Here is a 20,169-nt window from a genome sequence, read left to right as displayed (position 1 = left end):
CTTTTTGACATGAGGCACAGCAGTTGCAGACAGCAAGCATCACTTACAGACTGCCAAGCGGCAGGACTCCAGGGGAGAGAATGCACTGGGCTTTGGTTACCGGAGGGACACCTACAAGCGAATTAATTTGGGAAAGAAATCTCTTTGTCAGCGTTACAGCCCAATCTCTGATAAGACATAGCAGGAGACCACTTCCTGCAATGTCCTAGCGCTGCATGAGACGAGTCAGCTGCATAAGCAAACAAGGAAGTGACACGCTGGTCTTTTTAACCCTTGGAAGAGAGCAAATTAATCCTCATTGCTGTGTTTAAGTCATATAAGTAACTCTCCCGCAAGCGAACAGCGAGGACATAATGATTATGCAATGCAAAGAGGCCATTTGATATGAAGACTCAATCATCATTAGAACCGCACAGGTTAGAGGGAATTTTCTTATTTTCATCATGTATGCAGTGTTGCAGTCATTATATACTCGATTTGGAAAATACTGCCTGCAAACAGCTTCCCTTTTACTCTTTTAAAGAACGGATTCATCTTAGCTTTGATCTGCACCTTTAATCCTGTTGGAGAAAAATACTGTTGACTGTGCTGTTTAGGACTTGGCAAACTTCAATCAAGTTTCTCCAACTTTGTTCTAGAGTTGGGAGAGACGCGATTATTTTAGCCTACTGGCACAGCTTATGTTACTTAGTTGTGTAAGATTAGCATAGCGCAATGCGTTATCCAGGTATGGACAAATCAGTGTAGGACAGATCCAACTATGTTTTTCACAGGTAAGAGCCCGACTGGACCGATCAGGATTTACAGCAGAGGCTCCCACTCAGAGGGCACTTAAGGGTTCAGCGTAAATTATTTTTCGATTGGGCTTTAATGGTAGACTGTCCAAACAAGGCCACCTCTGCATTGGTTGTTGAATTATCAGCTTATCTTTTGCTCTGGTCTCACTGGAAAAATTTGGATCAGTCCACTGGACAAAGTTAAGCAGTGCCCTTGAAGATTTTAAGTCATGTTCCTCAATAACCAGACTGAAATATATTTCATATTATGTACCTGGTGATTCATAACTGGACTGATTTCAGAGCTACAGTACCTATTTCTATGATACTCATCAAAATTGTGCACAATATTCTTAACAGGGGTATTATGAATATAGCATATAATTGTAACAAATTGTAACATAACATCCCTTAATTTAAATGAAAAACTTAACTACAGACCCATTTTTCAGTATGGATTGCCTTTAGGAAGAAGGACAGTACTTGTGTAAATATAGCTATTGAGGACAAAACTGGGAAATGATAATTGGGATAAATGTCTTATAAATGTGAATGCAAACCAAGGCGAAACTTCACAAATTATAAAATATCGTGTGAAGGAGGTCAGTCTTATGTGTGTGTTACTCGGGGGCTGGGAGGAAGTCACTAGAGGTTAGCACTCATTTCAGACTAAACTGATGGAACTGCAGCAGCCTGAAATACAGAGAATAACATCATAATTCCTAAGAGCTGCAGGGAGGCAAAAAACACATATCTGTGACCTACATTCAAACGAAGAACACCGAACAAATCGGGTTTTATGTAGGGCAAAGCAAAAGCCGGAGAAACCAAACATGGATCGATTTGTTTTATTGCTTTAATTAGGAGGAAAAGCTAACTCGTCAGGTAATGTAATTCAGAGGCTGGGAATGAAACACTAGACATGCCGTGTCTTTAGAATCCGATAAGGGGGTATAGTCCAGAATGCTGGAGAAAGGTTGTCACGTTGCATTTAGTCAAACCAGAAGCATAACATTGCTGTCATTAATGCAGAGCAAGCAGAAAAACGAGAGCACGTATCTTCTGTCTGCTGCACCTGCATGAACTCTGGAGGAAGGCTATATAGGTATGCAACTCAAGTGGCTTGCTCAGTCGTTACATAATCGAGATGGGAAAATGAAGAAGAATAATAATAATACACCAGTACGATCACCACACACCAGCTCTCAGTGGGGAGGAGAACAGAGCGATGAAGCCGGTTCAGAGATGGGGATTATCAGGAGGTCATGATCGGTAAAGGCCAGGGGGGAAATTTTGGCAGGACAGCACGGTTAACCCCCCTACGCCTGTTGAGTAATGCCCCGGGAATTTTAATTATGACGTTTCATCTAAAGGACAATAACTTCCTACTACTTCTCTAGTGTCCTCATTGCTATACTGGAGCATTAGAACCCACACAGACCACAGGGTGGGGCGCCTCCTACTGGTCCCATTAATACCTCTTCCAACAGCAACCGGAGTTTTTCCAATTGCAGGGTGTTATATATCAATATAAGACATAGGATTACAATTTCAGGCAAAGCGCAGATGCATAGAGTCATCCACTTCAAACGTCCCCTTAAGCAAGTTGTTTTCAGAACACTCCCACACCGGGTGCAACCCTCCCCACTATTGAGGGATAAAACGTCAAAACAGAAACAACAGGTATTCAATTCCCTCACACGTTTGACGGATGTTGAATGAGGGCTGTGGGGGGAAAAAAACCGAGCCTTTGACAGCGTCGGGCGAATTTGTCCCAGCTGTCCCCAAGAAGACCACCTGCCGCCGTACGTACCCAATGGTTCCCTTTCCTGACACCGGGGGGCTTGGCGGTTTTTGGGTGGGCGGCGTGGTGCGAGGCAGACCCCCCATCTTCATGTTCTGGGTGCTGACCTGCAACAACAGAAGGCAGAGGCGCTACTGAATTTGTCCCAAAGTCCAAACCTGTGGCAGGCGATGCTAAGGCCCGGGACACTACCACAGCTCCAGGGGAGCCGCCAGATAAGCAACGATAACCACAGAACCAAGGAAAGGGGTTGAGGGGCAGAAGGGAGGGCAGCCATGCATATTGCCATTAAACACAAAAACGACGACACGTCCCACGTCCCCCACAACAACAAACCATTTACAAGCTGTTACCTTCAGAGAGTGCACTGTGTTTGCTGTCCAATTCTCACCATGAAGCTTTGGAAGAGGAGACACTTTGCAGTATGAGGCAACCCCAGGCAGAAGCCAGTAAAAAACCGAAAGCAGAATACAGCCACCGCCAGCCATCAGCACTTGCAAACCCTGAAGCTGAAGCGTCGTCGAGGAACCAAATTAATTTAATACGCAGAACAAAATGGAGAACTGGAGTCATCGATAGGCCCGAGAATTTTGAGAAGTAATGCTTGGTCTCCAAGTAATCAATCAGTTTTGCCCCACAAACTAGCGTAAGGTGGCAGAAGAGAACCCATTATTGACAAGCTTTCCAGAGCTGAACGTTCAGCTGAAAGAAAAGGTAGCACCGCAAGGTTTAAAAGCCTGTTTTTATTTTACAGTTATAAAACGTGGCTCCTCAAGAATCATACAGAGGATTCTGTACGGCAACTTGACCCATCTTTCTGAGATTTGGAACAGTATTTGTACACTGACCGTTGGGGGCACCTTCAAGTCTTGCGGGGGGGAAAAAAAAAACAGCAAATGAGCTGTCAAATTAGTGTGGTTTCCTTCCGCGATACAAAAAACCTGAAGCTCCGGTACTGGGCTCAAATCACAGTGAGGCCCTTACCAAAAAAATTGGCTCAAGCGATTTTACCAATAGCGTGGACAAAACGTAACAAGAAGCAAACGGCTTATAAAAATCATTTCTTCATGCTTACAATGCCTGAGGGACAGAAGAGCACAATTCCTTTATACCCACAGAGCACTGGGCACTAATGGACCATAGCCAACGAGCGTGAATAGATGAACTCGATGACTGAACTGGTGCAAAGAGAACACAAAGGGGTCTATGCACACTCGCCACAGGAGCAATTTAACCATTATATTATTTAAACATACGCTGAATGCCAAATTGAGTGGGGAAAGAGAGTCACGCGTTTGAAAATTTGAATCATGACTTTTGGAAAACCAAGTTACGCGCTTATTTAAGAAATATTGGGCTAAATGATCTGTGGATCTCGTACAGCCGTTTCTGGGAAAATCTCCGAGTGTCAGCTGCACCTGCAAGACTGGGCAGCTCGTTGCTGACACCCAGCACGGTTTGTGTAAAATATGTTCCTTATTTGCAATTCTAAAAGCACTCCTTTTCATTTGTATCCTCTGTTTTGCCCTGTCATTTGGACTGGACTAGTCACTTGAGTGAGTCATACGTCCGTGGTCCATGTCTGGTTTTCAGTCCAGTACTGTGGAATTATGTTCCTCAACAAGCATTCCCCCCAGACGGATCACAGTTCTCAGCGTTCCCTGGTTTTTGGCCACTGAAGGCGATAGTTTTTTTCCCGCAGAAGTGCGGAGTGTTGGAGTCAGAGTTAAGATGAAGATGACACCAGTGTGATGAAGCCACACCACACTTCTCACACTGTTGGGTCATTCAGGGCTTTCATATCAGCTGGTAAACTTCGGTGCAAAGAGCATCCCTTGCAGGACCCCAAGGACTGGTTAAGCCGAGATGGAGACCCCTCCACCACACAATTAAATTCAAATGGAGCAATATACTCAATAGTTTTACACGCAAGCTGTAATGAAACTATGTGATGAACTGCATGCTTCAGGAAGGATTACATGACCAATGCATTTAGATTTGTATGCTTTAAATACAAAGCACTACTTTGCGAAATAAACCTCTGAGATAAGGTGCAAATAAAAGCACTACTTTTGTGAGAACTAAGGCCCTCGTGACAGCCAGTGAACACTGTATATTTATTGTGGTTTAGGAGGAAGGTTCTAAAAACTTCCATGGGGAATTATCACAAACCCCGCAGTCTGCCAGATTCAAAATACTGACCCCTTCAAGCCTTGAACTGGCAGTTTTTCCACAACACCCCTTGCATGAATTCCACACTTCAAAGTGCACTTCTGGGAGACCAGCCTAAGCGGTGCTTGTGCTCTCTGCTTGTGTCCGCTCAGGTCTGTGCCTGCTGTTAGGCTGCAGCTCTATTAAATTTACATCAAGGCTGCTCATTTTAAGAGGCAAAAGGTCTGCAGAAATACAATCGGGAATACATGAATGCAGCAGCCATTCACTCATCTATGCTCAGGCACTCCTGATTCCTCATACAGCCTGGAGCTGGTTCAATGACCTTAAGAAGTTTTTTGCACTGGTGCTCTAATTCCAGCAACTACAGGAAGTCTATAAAATCATCGTAACTCATTCTGCTCAGCCTTGCAATGGGGAAAAAAATCACATGCAGTGTATTCAGTTACAGGAATTTGCTCTCGGTTAAATCTGGTCAATGCATGATCGTTCCTCCAAAAGCTTGTTTAGCTGCACTTGTCATCCATAGTGCACGATCTCCCATTCTCTTGGTTTCATTGAATCTTGTGTACACTTTTTTTTTTGCGGTATTTTGAAAATTAAAAAAAGCCTCATCCCCCCCATACTGCATGCATCTTGCATCTGAATCCTTTCCAGATTTTGTTCCCTAGATAATTTCTTTTTTTTTTAAAAGGTCACATGATGATCTTTGGTCTTTTAATATGCTGGTAGATTGAACTCTATGAAGGTAACTGAAAGCAGATCAGGAGAGTAAAACCTGTTATATAACACCATCCTGCTATTCAGGCTGATGGATCCCTTGTCAAAAAAAATAATAACAGAACAGTTTAGACACACGAAAAGAGACAGATATCATTACAAAAGACTTTTTGTAACAGGTTTTACCATAGCAGGAAAGCAGGAGGCAGCTGCACTAGAGAAATGTGCAGTTTATTCTATACACACAGCAGGCCAACACCTCTACTCTTCCAAGATGGGGGCAGTCTATCTTTAAGATGGAAAAAGAAGGATTCTCCTCTCTTCTATTCAGTCAATGTTTATTTATATTACACTTCGGCGATCAATAAACTCAATTTCCCATAAGCGTACCCGACCATCATCCTGCTTGTGAGAGATTGCGAATTGTGAATTTTATCGATACCTGTGGGGGACGTGCCTGAAGTTTAACAACAGGAAAGTTAAAGCATCGCTCTTTCTGAATATCAATTTCTCTTCCTGCTCAGAGGCGGTTTTTATGCTTGGCAGATACTGCTAGCTATGGCTGGCATTGACGATGGCTAGCAATTAATTGCAAATTTTCGCAATCAGCACCTGCCTTTTTATTGCTAGCTACTTCACAGCCAAGCAAGATGAAACTGAGAAAACAGCCCCAGTGTCAGAATTTAATCATTTGTCCTGCAGCGATCATACTACAATCAATGATGAGGACATTTAATGTGGGTTACAGTGAAACTAAGAAATTACAACCACCTCTCTGACCATTAGCAATATATTACAATATGCTTCAGTGGACAATCTGCCTTATAGCAAATACTGCAATAGCTACCAAGTAAAATCCATCACAATAGTTGCAGCAATAAAGCAAAGAGACTGATAATCAGTGAGACACAAACAAAGCGTGTCCAATTTAAGAAACACTTAAGGCACAGGAACCACAAATAAATATAAATTCTGCTCTGGCAGTCTATAGAATACTCAAAAGAGCCGATTGGAAGCAATTTTAATGCTTGTTTTCTTGTGCATTTGCACCCCAGGTTGACTTCAATGTTACACTTATTTAGTTGAATCAAGAACAGTGCAGGTTACCACATTTTGTAAGGGTGTTCGGTTATTCACATCATGGATGATTGAAATGGATAGAAATTACTTTTTACCCCCATTACAGCACCCCACTCCAGTGAGTTCATTTAGAATGAAAATGTGTATAGAATAAACAGAATACAGCCACACAGAGAGGGAAGCTCTGATGATATCTCAGGGTTTGTTTTTCCGATGTTCAGTTCTCACGATGTTTAGTAACGTAAATGTAGTGTTCTACTGAAAGCTGGGGTGTTAAGCCTGGAGTAAAAATATGTACCCTAACCGGCTCTGTAATAAAGAAACAGTGCTTCCCAGCACATTGTCTTCTGGTTTGTTTCTACCGAGCTGTCAAGTACTCAACTGTGGTAAAATCAGTGGTAAATAAACCTATCATCACATAAATGTAGTAAAAGTGCTTAGCTCCTAACAAGATAGAGGATTAAGATTACTTAGTTTTTTTTTTCTAGAAGTAGCTTTAAATGTCACACAGCTTAAAAACTGATAAGAATTTAAAAGGTCTAATTTGCAAAACTTCAAAATATAAAGTCATGGGATCAGCTGGAGCAAACACTAGTTAAGTGGCCACAGCTCAGCTTTATTCTAATTTGTTAAACATCAACATCTGTAAAAAAATGTGTCTAAAATAGAATTCAGCAAGGACACTGGGGTTAGAACTGAAATCTGAAGTATCGCGCCCCCTTACAGCACAGTGACCCTGGTACGGATACTGGGGGACTGGTTCAGAATTTGTGGCCCAGAGGCCACCTACCAGTCTACCAGTAGCACTGCAGATAGGGTCTCTGGGTTTGAAAGAATAGGTATACCGCAATGCAAATGACACTTCTAAAGCAAGACTCTGGACACTGACCTTTATCCGGGAGAGTTCCTTGGCTACACAAACTATAACAGTAATGGTGCCTGTAGCCAAATAGACTTGGTGCAATTAGACATGTGCCATTACAAACATGGAAAGGCCAAATTACACTTGAAGTGGCTAGCAGGAATATTTCTAGACTAGTGGTAAAAAAGATTAAATTCATCGCATGCTTCCAAAAATCTTGGACTTCCTTTTCTCAAAGCAGTCTAATAGGCGACATGGACTTAAGTGTCAATGTGTTCTGGGCAACCTCCAAGTCAAAACTGTAGAGGACAGTGACAAATGATAACGAAATGGACAATTTGTGAGTACATGCTTACTGTGGCAATCAGTTTAAAATCATTACTACGTGCTCCAGAAAAAAAGAGCCTTACTGAAAAATCTACACTGCGATTAGTGGATGACGATTTTCTTTCATGTCACATGAACAGGATATATTGACACATGAATATACATGTGCTAGGGTTATGAACGCAATAAAGGAATAAGTAGTTTAGTTGAGCTGAATGGAGGGCAGATAAGGTTTTACCACAACTGATGCAAGCGTGATTATAACACAAAATCATGCCTTTTAAATGGCACAAAGGTGTTCTCAAGCACAGTAGAAAAGTGGGTAGCAAAATGATTGACCTTAAAACACATTTGCTCTAATGTTGCAGCTGGGATTGTTTCCGAATCGAGGTGGCGGAGATATCATTGTTGCTTCTCTCGCTGTGCAAAATATTCTGTTACATCAGAACAGTCGGCCCTGGAAATTGCTTACCTTAAATCTAAGCAACCACTTAATACATAAATGAAGCAAATGAAAGAGGTAAAGAAAAAAAAAACAGCATTGAAAGGTTAGTTGAAAAAGTTTAGGAAATGGAGACAAAAAAATACAGCATTCAGCATTCAACAATGTGTCTCATAGGATATCCGAGAAAGTGGGTAAAGTTACACATGGGATGAGGAGAGAGAGTTTCAGATGAAGAACTATTTTTGCAAGATGCAAATTTCGACAAACCCACAGAAGCCATTTCAGTCGAAGAGAATTTCAATAAAATGGGAACAGGATTTGTTACAGCCATCTTAAGCAAGGCACGAGATTCATGGAGTCTTCCTGCTATTAATTTTTATTACTATTCTAAATGGGTACAACAGTAGAAATAGTACTGCCAGCCTCAGAAAAACCAATACAATAGACATCTAATATTCAAAACCTATAATAGCAATAACAATAAATTTCAATATAATAAAACACAGCATGCAACTCTGAGCTTGGGCACTTAAAAAAAAGCATGTTTCTTTTGTACAACTACAGCTTAGCTATAGTAAAACATGGAGGAGTGTTTATAATCTTTTTTTGTCTTTGAAACAACAATTTTTATTTCAGTTTGTGTTACAAAAACATTTCAGTAACTTCTTTAAAGTTAAGAAAAAAAAATGTTACAGCAGTAGACAGCGCCTAATTGGTAAAGTGACACTTTTGTGAAGTCATGGTGTTTATTTGCTTATATAATGGCAAGACTAATCTACAACCTTCTTAAGGAACCCAGGTCCTCTAATTTTAAATAGGATCAACTGACAGCAATCTCATTTTGAGCGTCGAGATTGGGATAAGGACTGGATAAGATGATAGGTTAGTCTGAGTTCTTATTTTTATTCCAAAATTGTCCCTGAGGGTCTGGGCTATACGTTTGTTTTTTTTAAATCCCAGCCCTGGCTTATAGTGCATGTATTCCACCTAGATGCCGCAATGTTGCTCACCCGTTACAACTTTAATTCACAAAACGCAAAGAAAGCACAATCTCTGTGCTGCTGCTCTGAATATGTGGCATTAGACTGCAATGTGGTTTTTGATTAGCTCAACTAGGCTGCGTTTTCTTTCTAAACACCACAATGCAGACTCTAGAAACTCAAAGGTGGCTGAAAATTAGGTCTACAGTCAATATAGCATTTCAGAGTTTGAAAGAGGTGCCTAGTTCTGCTGTACTGGTGTCACACTGGTCTGCTTGACTGTACTGCACTCTTAGATAGCACTTTTCATCTACACTGTTATACAATAAACAGAGCCAGACTGATAATGATTAAAGATGGATGTGTTGTGCATTGGTCTCATTTATTTGGACGCTGAAAACACTGAAAAGGTAACAGTGCATTTATTCACATTTGATTCCTTCTACTTTCTCACCGGAGGCTTTCAAAGGTTTTTACAAAGGGCCAAGGTTATCCTTATGGATCCCACGTGATTCCTAACAGTCAGTGACCTCCACTCACTTAATCACAATGGCCACTTGCTGGGCTGAACCAAAGGCCCTAGGCTATCATTTCCTCCATATGGAAAAACGTGGCGAAACACTGCTCCACCTACCTTCACTCCATGGCCGATGTCGTCCAGCATGGCGTAGTCGATGGGCTTGCGGATGTAGCGCACGGGCCGTTCGGGGTTGGCGGGGGCGATGATCTTGTGCGTCCTGGAGGTGTTCTTGTTGGTGGTCAGGATGCCGATCTCTCTCCTGGCCACCTTCTCCTTGTGGATGTCCACCGTCTGGAAAAGGGGAGAGACCGGAAAAAGCCACTTTGCCATAATAAAGGGATCCGTGCCAAATCCCGTCGGGCAAGCAGAAGGCAGAAATCGGTAAATGAACGCTGAGGATGATTTTAAATGAGCCTCTTTCAAGCATTAGGCCAAAACATTACCGAAGTGGCCTGCTTCAGTCACGGCATGCCACTGCAGCAAAAACGTTTCTGTCGATTCGAAACAATAAAAGAATATTTATTTAACATAAACATCTACAATTAAACAAGGCTAATTCATGGCACCCTTTCTTTCCCCTTCAGCACGTCATGTTTTAATCGAAGTGACTCGACCACAATTTTTCAGGGGTTCCAATACGCTGGCTGAATAATTCAGCCGTAGGGAACTACGAACAAAAAGAACACCTGCCGAAACACATCAACTCGGGGGTTCAGAGGTTAACATTTCTTGTCAACTCCCCCCCCAGAAAAAATCTTTAATTGACACCTGGTGAACAGGAACCTTAGGATTTCAGACAAATGAAGGTGGGACTCTCATATTCCAAGCCCTGTGGGCCTGTTCTGTTCCTGTCCCATTGTAAGAGTCTCCTTATTCCCCCAATCCTGAGAGTTTCGTCCTCACCTCCACCATGGATGAAGTCACTCCTGTTTAAATTCTGTGGACTTTTTCCATACGAACGCTTCATGTATTTCAGCCCAACAAAGATACTCCTATACCTCTAAGACAAACCGAATTTCACAGAATGCTTCTGTCTGCAAAAGCTTTTTTTTTTGGCACATCTGGATAGAATACATATTCAAAATCTAAATGAGTAGTTTTGGCTTTCCAGAATCTACATTTGTAAGAATAAGAATGGGACTTCAGTTTTTTAGAAGACCATGCATCAACAGGGAAAACAAAATCATTTGTGCGATATAAGAACATTACAGACAAGAGGAGACCATTCTGTCTGCACATTCTGTTCCTCAAGCCCGTTAAGTCATTACCAGTTAATTGACCTAAGGGTCTCATTTCTGAAAGAGACCAGGGTAACAGCTTCACCTACACGGCTGGGTAGCGTGTTTCATCCCTCCATCAGAACAGCTTTGCAAAATCAAGTTCGTAAGGATAAAATTCACATAAAACTGAGAGGATTTCATATATAGCAAAGAGAGCTACTCTATGTGTGAGGTCCAACCTTCTTTACATAATATGCACTACATTAAATAATGTGGGCATTTGGGATCACTTTTTTAATGTGAAAAAGAAAAAGAGATGTCTAATTGATGAGACGATTGCATTCCTGTGCTTCTTTTTAAAACCAGCATAGAAATGAAGACATAATCGATGTACCAGAAGACACAGCGCATTCAGAACTGCAAGAGCCATGCTGCTCAAATACATTGTGAAGTACAGAATGAATGACATGCCATTAAAATTTAAGAGAATCTACAAAAACTTCCATCATCAGCCAGTATGGGCCTGGCTCTAGACTGGGAAACTAGATAACATGATGTTTGAGCTTCTAATTTTAGTTTTAAAATTTGCACAGTGCCTGAGTCAGAGAAGAATGAATTTTTTATGCATTGGAGGCTCAGCAGTTTAATTTCACAGTTTAATTCATAAAAGAAAGATAATGTCAGAAATGAGCAAGAAACAACTCGAGAGGTTCTACATGATGAAAGCAACTCTACATAATCCATTTATATGATGGAGGAAGGCTGTAAGGACACAATTTTTGATAATGCAAAGAAAAGGTTCAGAAACCGTAGCTGTGACTTTAGAAATGTACATACTGAGATTGTTAAGAGAAAAAGCTTTTCAATTATTTTTTTATGCTCGCCATTTTCTTACACATCTTGAAATGAACAGCTTGCATGAAGATAATTTAAATGCCAGTTAAAAGTGAACATATCTTTTATCTTTGGTACTTAACGATGATACAAAAATTAAAACATCGGGTCATTATATAAACAACTTCATCGTTTTTAGAAAGCTGCTTATTTCCAGTAAGCGTCACAGTTACTTTAAAACCTGCGTAGAAAGCACAGGTATCAAGGTGGGACTATACACAAGACAAATTTCAGCCTAAATAAAGACATTTTATGTTTGGACAAAAGTACTTCACATTTTCTTCCAGAGTTTGTAAAGTTACAATGAAAACCTACTGTTTTTAATAATTAAAAAATGCAAGTCTGGCATCACAGAACTGCAGTATAAGCTGTAGGCTCTCCTCAGTCTAGATAAAAAGGGATTTATTATATGAAAGGTTTTGCTGGGACTTATATGACTGTGTTTGAGAAAGAAAGCCACAGCGTGTATTGAAGACACCTCACAGGTTTTGCTCCAATCCAGTTATCAGCTAACGGGTAAGCAACTGGTACTGTAACTTGTTACTCTTTAGAAGCTCTGTTCTGCAAAAGGTAAATGGCAAACTGTTTTTTAATTGCTTAATTTCCAAAAAATGATGTAGAGGAATCTGGAATTTCCAGGTACAGCACTCAAATTGTTTGTGGCTTTCAATGTCTCATATTCAACCACTTAATGTGTTAAGGTATAAGCGGTTTTGCTTTAATGTATGTTCCTTAAAAGTTGCCTCTACTTCTGTAGCCGAAACGCTGATCAAAGATGTCTGGTTGAGAAATCAGGAAGGCTGGGGGTGCAGCAGAGGTGAATCAAAAATTCTGCAATTTGTTTTGCTACGCCAAAGACATGGTAAGAAAATCGTGTTTTTCAGGTGTCATTCATAAAGAAACACTCTTTATGTAGGGCTAACTCACAAAAATAGATATTTTTTCAACATTTGTATACCGGGTGTATCAGTGATTACTGAAAGAACTCTGAAGATGACAAAGTCACACAAAACCAAAAAGGTTGTTATGTGAATAAGCATGATGGACTAAATGCCCTTGGCTTGTTAGTAACCTTCCTCAGGGGTTGTAAAAAGTGCAGGGAATACAGCCTACTTACAGAAGCCATAAGCATGTATAAGACTCATTTAGATCTTGGTATTTACAATACATTACAGAGACTCAACAACAGTCATATTTGATTCACAAGCTCCGCTAGCAAATTCGAACTTGGGCCTTTTGAAAATTTCATCCAAGTTCTAGCCCTGTCACTCATGGAACACCAATTGAATTCTGTCTTTACGGTCTGTCTAATGTTTCAGGCAGAGTAGCATTACACAGTACATTTTTAATGGGTAAGATACACCTTCCAAAGATAAATGATCCTGGAAGTCCACTTAGCTTCTACAGGTAGTTCAGGTAGGGAGCTGCGTCAGCACGCACAGGTTGTAAAGGGACAAGTAAAGGTTTATTCCACGCTGAAAAGAGAAGAAAAGAAACACAATGTCTCACCTGTGGAGCTTGAAGTAATACCTCAATAAAAACTCCACGGCCATTACGTTGTGTCTTTTCTTCTCTTTTGTTCCTTCATAGCTACTACAGGTACATATTAAAACAGCCCCAAGTTGTGACTGACATTTTCAGGAGATCCTGAAGAGTTAAGCAGGGGAGATTACGAACACTATAATTATGAGAGAACACAGACAAACCCAGGGCATTGTGACCTCTCCATGAGCTCAAAACACATACATGTCCATGACCAGTTAGAATCAGGCCCACACTAAAGAGATTTCAGGTGGAAGTGTACTTAAAACAGAGAGCATAAACACTTCTTTACCTGTGAACTGTGGGAACAAGCTACTCAGCCAAACTTTTGAAGCTGATTTCCTTCATGAAACAGCAGGATGACATCCTCAGATCAACTACTAAATCTCGCCAGGACAACCGAACAGCCTCTTCACATGTGTAACTGTTCTTATTTTCTTCCAAGCGCAGACAGGTTGTTTGGCCTTTTCCAGACTCACATAAAATTTCCATTTCTAGTTCAATGGCATTTCCCCATTTGGTTTATCACACACAATGCATGAATTAAGTTCCAAGCCATAATCAGATAGACAATTTGGGAAAACGCAGAGCCCTTGTACCGATGAAGTACTACATATTACCTGTTATTTTTTTTTTCTTTCTCATCTAAAATAGGTGTTCGAAATGCCTTGAGCCTACAATGAAAGAAAAAACAGAGACTACTGCCGTGGCAGTTATACTGTATGAAGTTTGTATGCTTATTAATACATATACTGTACACACATTTGTTAACTGATAGAAGCCTTTTTTTATGTCAAGCATCCAAGCCTAATTCCAAAAGCAGAGGTACAATACTACTGGCGTTTCTTGCTTTTCCATTAAAATCATTTCCCAGCATCGAAACTAAAATGGCCAGTACAATGTAAGAGAGCAATTAGAAAGTGCTGATAGCCAATTACAATATATTATCCAAGACAATTTTTTAAAGTATCTTCCAGATAATTCCTCTCTGACATCTGTTCTTTATGAAGTGGAAAGAACAGTAGTTTAACATTCTGCCAGGGGAAGGGTTTGCTCAAGTAATTAGTAGCAGCACAAACAGGAGCGCTGTGAAGAGATTTCGGATGAGTTTTAATTTAATTGAGGCCTTCGTGTTGACAGCCCTTTCAAGCTCAAATTCTAATCCTAGTGAGCTGCTGACCTTTCAGTTTCAGTAGAATCCAGCTGTCATCTGTACATTAGCATTACAGCGGACAGCAAGGATACGTTCCCAAAACACACATCTACTGTACTTTCTGTTGTTTGTGAGAGGGGGAGGAACAGCTTTAAGAAAAAAAAGCACTAGCAAACTCACTTACGGCCATTACCGTCTTGTGCTGCTAGTTTTTTGGCGATTCGAAATCCATGCCATTAAATCTCAACGCAATAAAACAATTACATTTGGCCTATCAGTCCTATTTGGTAGTTATTTACACAGTTGAATTTCCTGAAAGAAACCAGGGTAATGGCTTCAATGTCTGGGTAGCCTGCTACATACTCCTACAGCCCTTGGTGTAAAGGTGAGCTGCCTGGTCTCAGTTGTAAATTATCTTAAATACAGTTTCCACTGATGGCTGCAGCCTCATCAAATCAATCAGATGCAGACGTTCATTACATTTCATTGGGTAGATTCCTAAAGCAATATGGAGAATTAATTTCAGCTTCACAAGCGTGTCACAGGTTAGTGCCACAGACCTGCTATTGTCAGTCTAATACACTAGAAGACACTTAGACAAGACTGCCCCTGCATTTGAAATCAATAACATTCGTAATATCACAAATTATTAAAAAGGAGTTAATTCTGAATGCACACGAAATCAGGATGTATTTATGACACATTATGACATTTATTTATAGTTTCCCCTTTGATCTATTTTTGGCTCTCCCCCGGACTCTTGTGTGACTGGACAGACACATCAAATACATTTAAAATTTAAATTTCAAAATTACCAAAGCAAATTTCTTCAAAATGAGGCAAAGCCATTGAGAGATCATGCTGTTGGTCCTGTAGAGCCTAAAAATGGGACTTTTACCCTCTCCTCTTCTCTCACCTAACCGTAATAAAGATATTGCTGTTTCCAATCAAAACTCTATTATTTAGCTTTATATAACCATTACAGTTGCCTGAACACATCTAATATAATCATTGAGAATTTAAATAACCTTCTTTTCAATCATTTTGTTCATTAATTGAAAACTGTAAAGCAAAAGTATCAGAAAAATCAATTACATTTAAACCAACACAATATGATTCGCACTCCCCTTATTTACATTTTACTTATAAACCGAACTCTAAAAAAACCTTTTAGTTTCTACTGTGTAGCTACTCAGTTATTTTTATGTGAAACTGCAGTAGCAGACTCATTTGAACTTGTTTTTATTTGTCTTCTGTGTGACAGACATACCTTAACAGCACAGCTAAGTGCTGGTAAGAAATGCCTTCATAAAAACGATTCTGATCACATTATACAAAGAGCCCACACTTTTTTGAGGATGTAACATATTCGAATTTTCAGAGTCTGAAAATTCAGTGAGGTTACAACTGAATAAAAGCACATCCAAAAACCAACCAGTGGCATGGATTTTCATTTCAAAGTCCTGACTGACAAAAGGGAGCTGCATACAAATTCTTACGTCAGCAACATACTCCAATAACTTCATCAGAATTACTAATACTCCTACAATGAGCACATGTGCGTCTGATGCGCTTACTCTTCAGAATATTCATATCAAAGAGAAATACGTTGGAAGGTTTTTTGTCCACATATTCCAAGGGAACCTGATTTAATTGTTTAATTAAATTTAATTAAAAGAAACCCTCCAAAGTGGATTTGACAGGATTATGCAGAAATGTCTTGATGTCCAAAGTTCAGAGGAATGATTGCACACAATGTGAGAGCTTCAAAGAAAAAAAAAGATATTACTATGTGACTGTAGTTGACTCCTAGCCAGGCTTATGAGACTTCTTTTCCCTGAGGGTGCTCTTCAGTCAATAAATTCCACTTTGTCTTGAGAGGGGGTTGTTATGATTAAAAACACTGGTGTTGCATCCTTATTCAAAGCTCAAGTACACAGATCATTCACTCTTCCTGGTTAATACATGATGGTGCATTGTGTTTTGCAGATGCAAGGAAATCTTTTGGAAGTGTTCAGGCTATGTGACTTCACAATAACGCTTCAAAAAACAATTCAATAATCTTGTATATTTGACCACAGCAATGTTATTACTGGCGTTTTTGTGTGGCGATTCTTTTGGATTATTCATTTGGAATAAATATCATTGTAAATTATGGGATAATTGGAATAAACATTTCCGATTATCCCAAACCAGGATTATATTCAATATACTTCACCTTTTGAACAATTATTTTAGGATGTCTGTAAAACCTAATTTAGCTTCCAAGCATAGTGACTGGTCAAATTTAACGCCACATACACCATCAACTTCAAATTTTCCACGCATTCCACTCATTTTATTGATAACCAGAATCTGTGTTTTTTGCCATGTGGTCATTATAACTGAGGTGAAGTCTATACCTGAAATACAGAGCCATGCTATGTGCTAATTAATACGGTCAGGACAGAATACAGAACAATATTCCCTTTAGAAATTTTGACACCAGTCAATTTGCCATCAGACTGAAAGATAAATGAGTTTCAAAACCCACAGAGCCACTCATATTCACAGTTCAGCAAAAGTTTCTCAGCTCCTGAAGCTAGACCATGCTAGCTTTTAGGAATGAGCACATCTCTACCTTCTCTAAAAAAATATGTAATTTTCCCTGACACTGTAATTTCCACATGCAGGTCCAAAATGAGACTTTTTGCCATCAGACACTCTCATGCATTATCAATCGGTGAATATTAAAAACCATAAGCCGCGAGGTAAATGGGGGGGGGAAAAAGTCAAAACACTAATCATAGACTAGGCTTTTCCACACGATATTGGCTTCTTGACTGTTTCTAAAAACGAAATTCATTATTTAATGTTTTTTGCAAAGAAATAGCCTAAACTGTTCGCTGTAGATACCACAAAAAAAACTAAATTTTAGCATTAGCACGAGCTCATATGCCAATTATAGGAAAAAGGAGGTGTTCGTTATTGAATAAAAAACAGAAGTGCAAGCAATAAGATTATGTTATTATACTTCATTCTGTATATACAGGAGGTTACTGGGAACGACTGCACATATATATATATAAATAGCCTGATGTTCGATGACGAACGACTTGACATTAGCCAGAGGCCGACAGCTGCATACATCCAACCAGTTGGGCTTTTCAGAAGCTGTGGGCCTTCCTAGATTAAACATCTGAATAAGAAATGGAATACTGCAAACATGAGGTACTTTCAGACAAATACCCATGAGTGTCAGGAACACTCGCTGATGCAGTCAATGTTAATTCACTAGTATTTTAGGATTATTTAAACCACCAGAAAATTAAACAAGTGAGAGGGGATGAATGGTCTTCTCTCATTTGTAACTGTTCGTGACAGACTGTACCCTACTGGGGCCGTTCCAGGGGCCAGAACTCTCAATGGAAGCCTTTTCATGCCAAGACGGCTAATACATTTAAAAAACACCCAACTACCCCTAACACCATAAACCTCCTTCAAATACTAAAAGCCTCATTACACCCCTGGAAAAATGTGGAATCCTAACTCCTTTACCAGTTAACCAACTATCTTACACATCTCAAGTGTGACTATTTACAAGTATCAGAAGCTCTATAGTGGCCTCTAGTGGCAGGACAGCCGCAATTACAACCCCTTTCCGTAACAGACCAGCCACATCGTTCTCTCATTTTTCTCAGGGCTCGCAGTATTGGTGCCAGCAGAAGCACGGCCTTACCTGGGAGATGTGGTTGATGGACGATTCCATGCGGCGCAGCTGGGACGCCTGGATGTCCAGCATCTGTAGGACATTGTTGGCTAAGGTGTTGATCAGGTAGGCAACGCTCGCCAGCGACTGCGTTGTGTACGCTTTGGTTTCTTCGAGGGCTCGGTGTTTATCTACAGCCTGCAGAGGGAACGGGAAGACAGCGGGTGACAGGTCAGCTCTGCAGGAATAAGCACAATGACGGATAACCGGCTGCTGTGATACACGTGGCATCAATAAGGTGATTAAAATAACTGAAGCATTAATGAGCCTTCAGACCTGTCTTAAAAAGCATACAGTCCCTGAGGGCTTGAGCAACTGCACTGCAGTATATTGGTCAAAAACACAAAATTGTAATGAAAAACATGAAACCAAAGACTGAAAATGTATAGCTTGAATTAAAGTACCTTCATTAATGTACCAGCGTTCTAAAACCTTCCAGTCTGGTTTGGTCAAAAGGTCACTTTTTTGGGGGGCAGTATCTGTTTTCTGATTTGACGCCGTCTAGCGTTTTAAGACTCGTCTGTCCTGTAACTGCTTTGACAGGATGAGACATGTGGACAGCCCCCCTCCAACAAAGCCATTTATCACTGGATACACTGCAAACTCTGCAGTCCCCATCTGGAGGGTTAAACACCTCTCACTGATGTCACATCAAGTCAGCTTGAAGGTCACAGGTTTGCCAGAAAGTCAAGCGAACCTCCATGATCATACATCAATTTCCCTTCGGGATCAATAAAGTCTTATCTATAATCTTACCACGGAACTGTGCGTTTTGAATTTATAGGGAGACTAGAGCCAGTTCTTCTCACATATCGGTGCAAAGAAAAAAACACCACTGTATCACACGTGTGGCATTTCACGTGCTGTATCGGATCTACAGCCCCAATAACGTTCTATATCTGCCCACGGTGCTGAGGAGAGCTTTAACCTGCATCACAAGAGTGGGAGCAGCGATCTCAATTCCTTAATTCAGTGCTGCAGGAGATGAGACAGGAGGAAAACATTCCCAATTCCTGATCCGAGACCACTCAATAAAACAAAATGAAATCAGTGATCAAAAAGGAAGGGTTTGCTGCCACCACAACTCCTCTCTATAACTCTATATTACACTCCTAAGACTCTGTTTCACTTCAAGGGAGAAAAACTCTTGTGAAGTTGTTGGAACATCTAACTGGTACACATACCTAAATACAAACTGCAGCTCTGTTTACTGTTCACCTCTCAGTTCAAACATCCAGTGATGTTTATCATACTCAAGACACAAGAAAATACTACTAAAATGTATTTCCAAACCCCTCTGGTACCCCCACTTCGAAGAAATGAAATACAGTTTCATTACGAAGCACCACTCAGCCGTTAAACTGACGACAACAAATGGCAGCGACAATGTCTGAGAACAAGCAGCTGAGTGAAAGAAAACTATCGCGTTCAGGCATGGCTGACCAAAACACAGAAAACGGCCATTTAAAAACTGAGAATGAAATAACTCCTGAAACAAAAAGGGGTATTTCATCTTAGCTCCTCGACGTACCCTGTGCTCTATGATTAAACTCCTGCCTGCCATTTGAGGTTTCATCACCCATCATTGTAAAATACTGGCCTTGGAAATGACTATCAAAAAAGCAGTAAGCGTTATATATTTCTCCCCTCCAAGGCCATCAGCACCAACTGTTCCTTTGGCAGACTGATATTGTAAGCATTCCAATACGCTTGTCGTATATGGCAAATAAAAAAAATCTTGAATCTTGAATTGTGCTCCTTCTCAAACTAATACCTTGTCCTCTAGAGTAGACTATGGCTGAATGTAGCTCAGTGCAATCCAATTACCCAGTCACCAGCGTTTGGAAAATTGCTTTAATTTGAAATAAAAAGGAGTTTTCAGGCAAATGTCTAATTTACGAGGACAAATGGATTCAAATCTTTCAG

At 40.3% G+C, this 20,169-nt stretch overlaps 1 protein-coding gene across 16 annotated transcripts in view; it reads right to left on the bottom strand.

Annotated features, from left to right (window-relative positions):
* abi2b (abl-interactor 2b) overlaps positions 1–20,169 on the bottom strand; it is a 104,225-nt gene that overhangs the window by 39,553 nt on the left and 44,503 nt on the right. For 9 of the 16 annotated variants that reach the window (XM_069196340.1, XM_069196338.1, XM_069196343.1 and 6 more), the window contains exons 2-5: positions 18,214–18,381; positions 9,801–9,977; positions 8,214–8,231; positions 2,590–2,687 (exon numbers count right to left, since the gene is read on the bottom strand). In XM_069196340.1, coding sequence (XP_069052441.1) covers positions 2,590–2,687; positions 8,214–8,231; positions 9,801–9,977; positions 18,214–18,381 — 461 coding nt within the window. Of the gene's footprint in view, positions 1–2,589; positions 2,688–8,213; positions 8,232–9,800; positions 9,978–18,213; positions 18,382–18,647; positions 18,673–20,169 lie in introns of those variants that run through there. The other 7 variants (XM_069196341.1, XM_069196342.1, XM_015359356.2 and 4 more) reach the window with 2 other exon arrangements.

Source organism: Lepisosteus oculatus, chromosome 12 (assembly GCF_040954835.1).
Source record: "Lepisosteus oculatus isolate fLepOcu1 chromosome 12, fLepOcu1.hap2, whole genome shotgun sequence".
NCBI lineage: Eukaryota > Metazoa > Chordata > Actinopteri > Semionotiformes > Lepisosteidae > Lepisosteus > Lepisosteus oculatus.
This window is presented reverse-complemented; position numbering and strand designations above follow the sequence as displayed.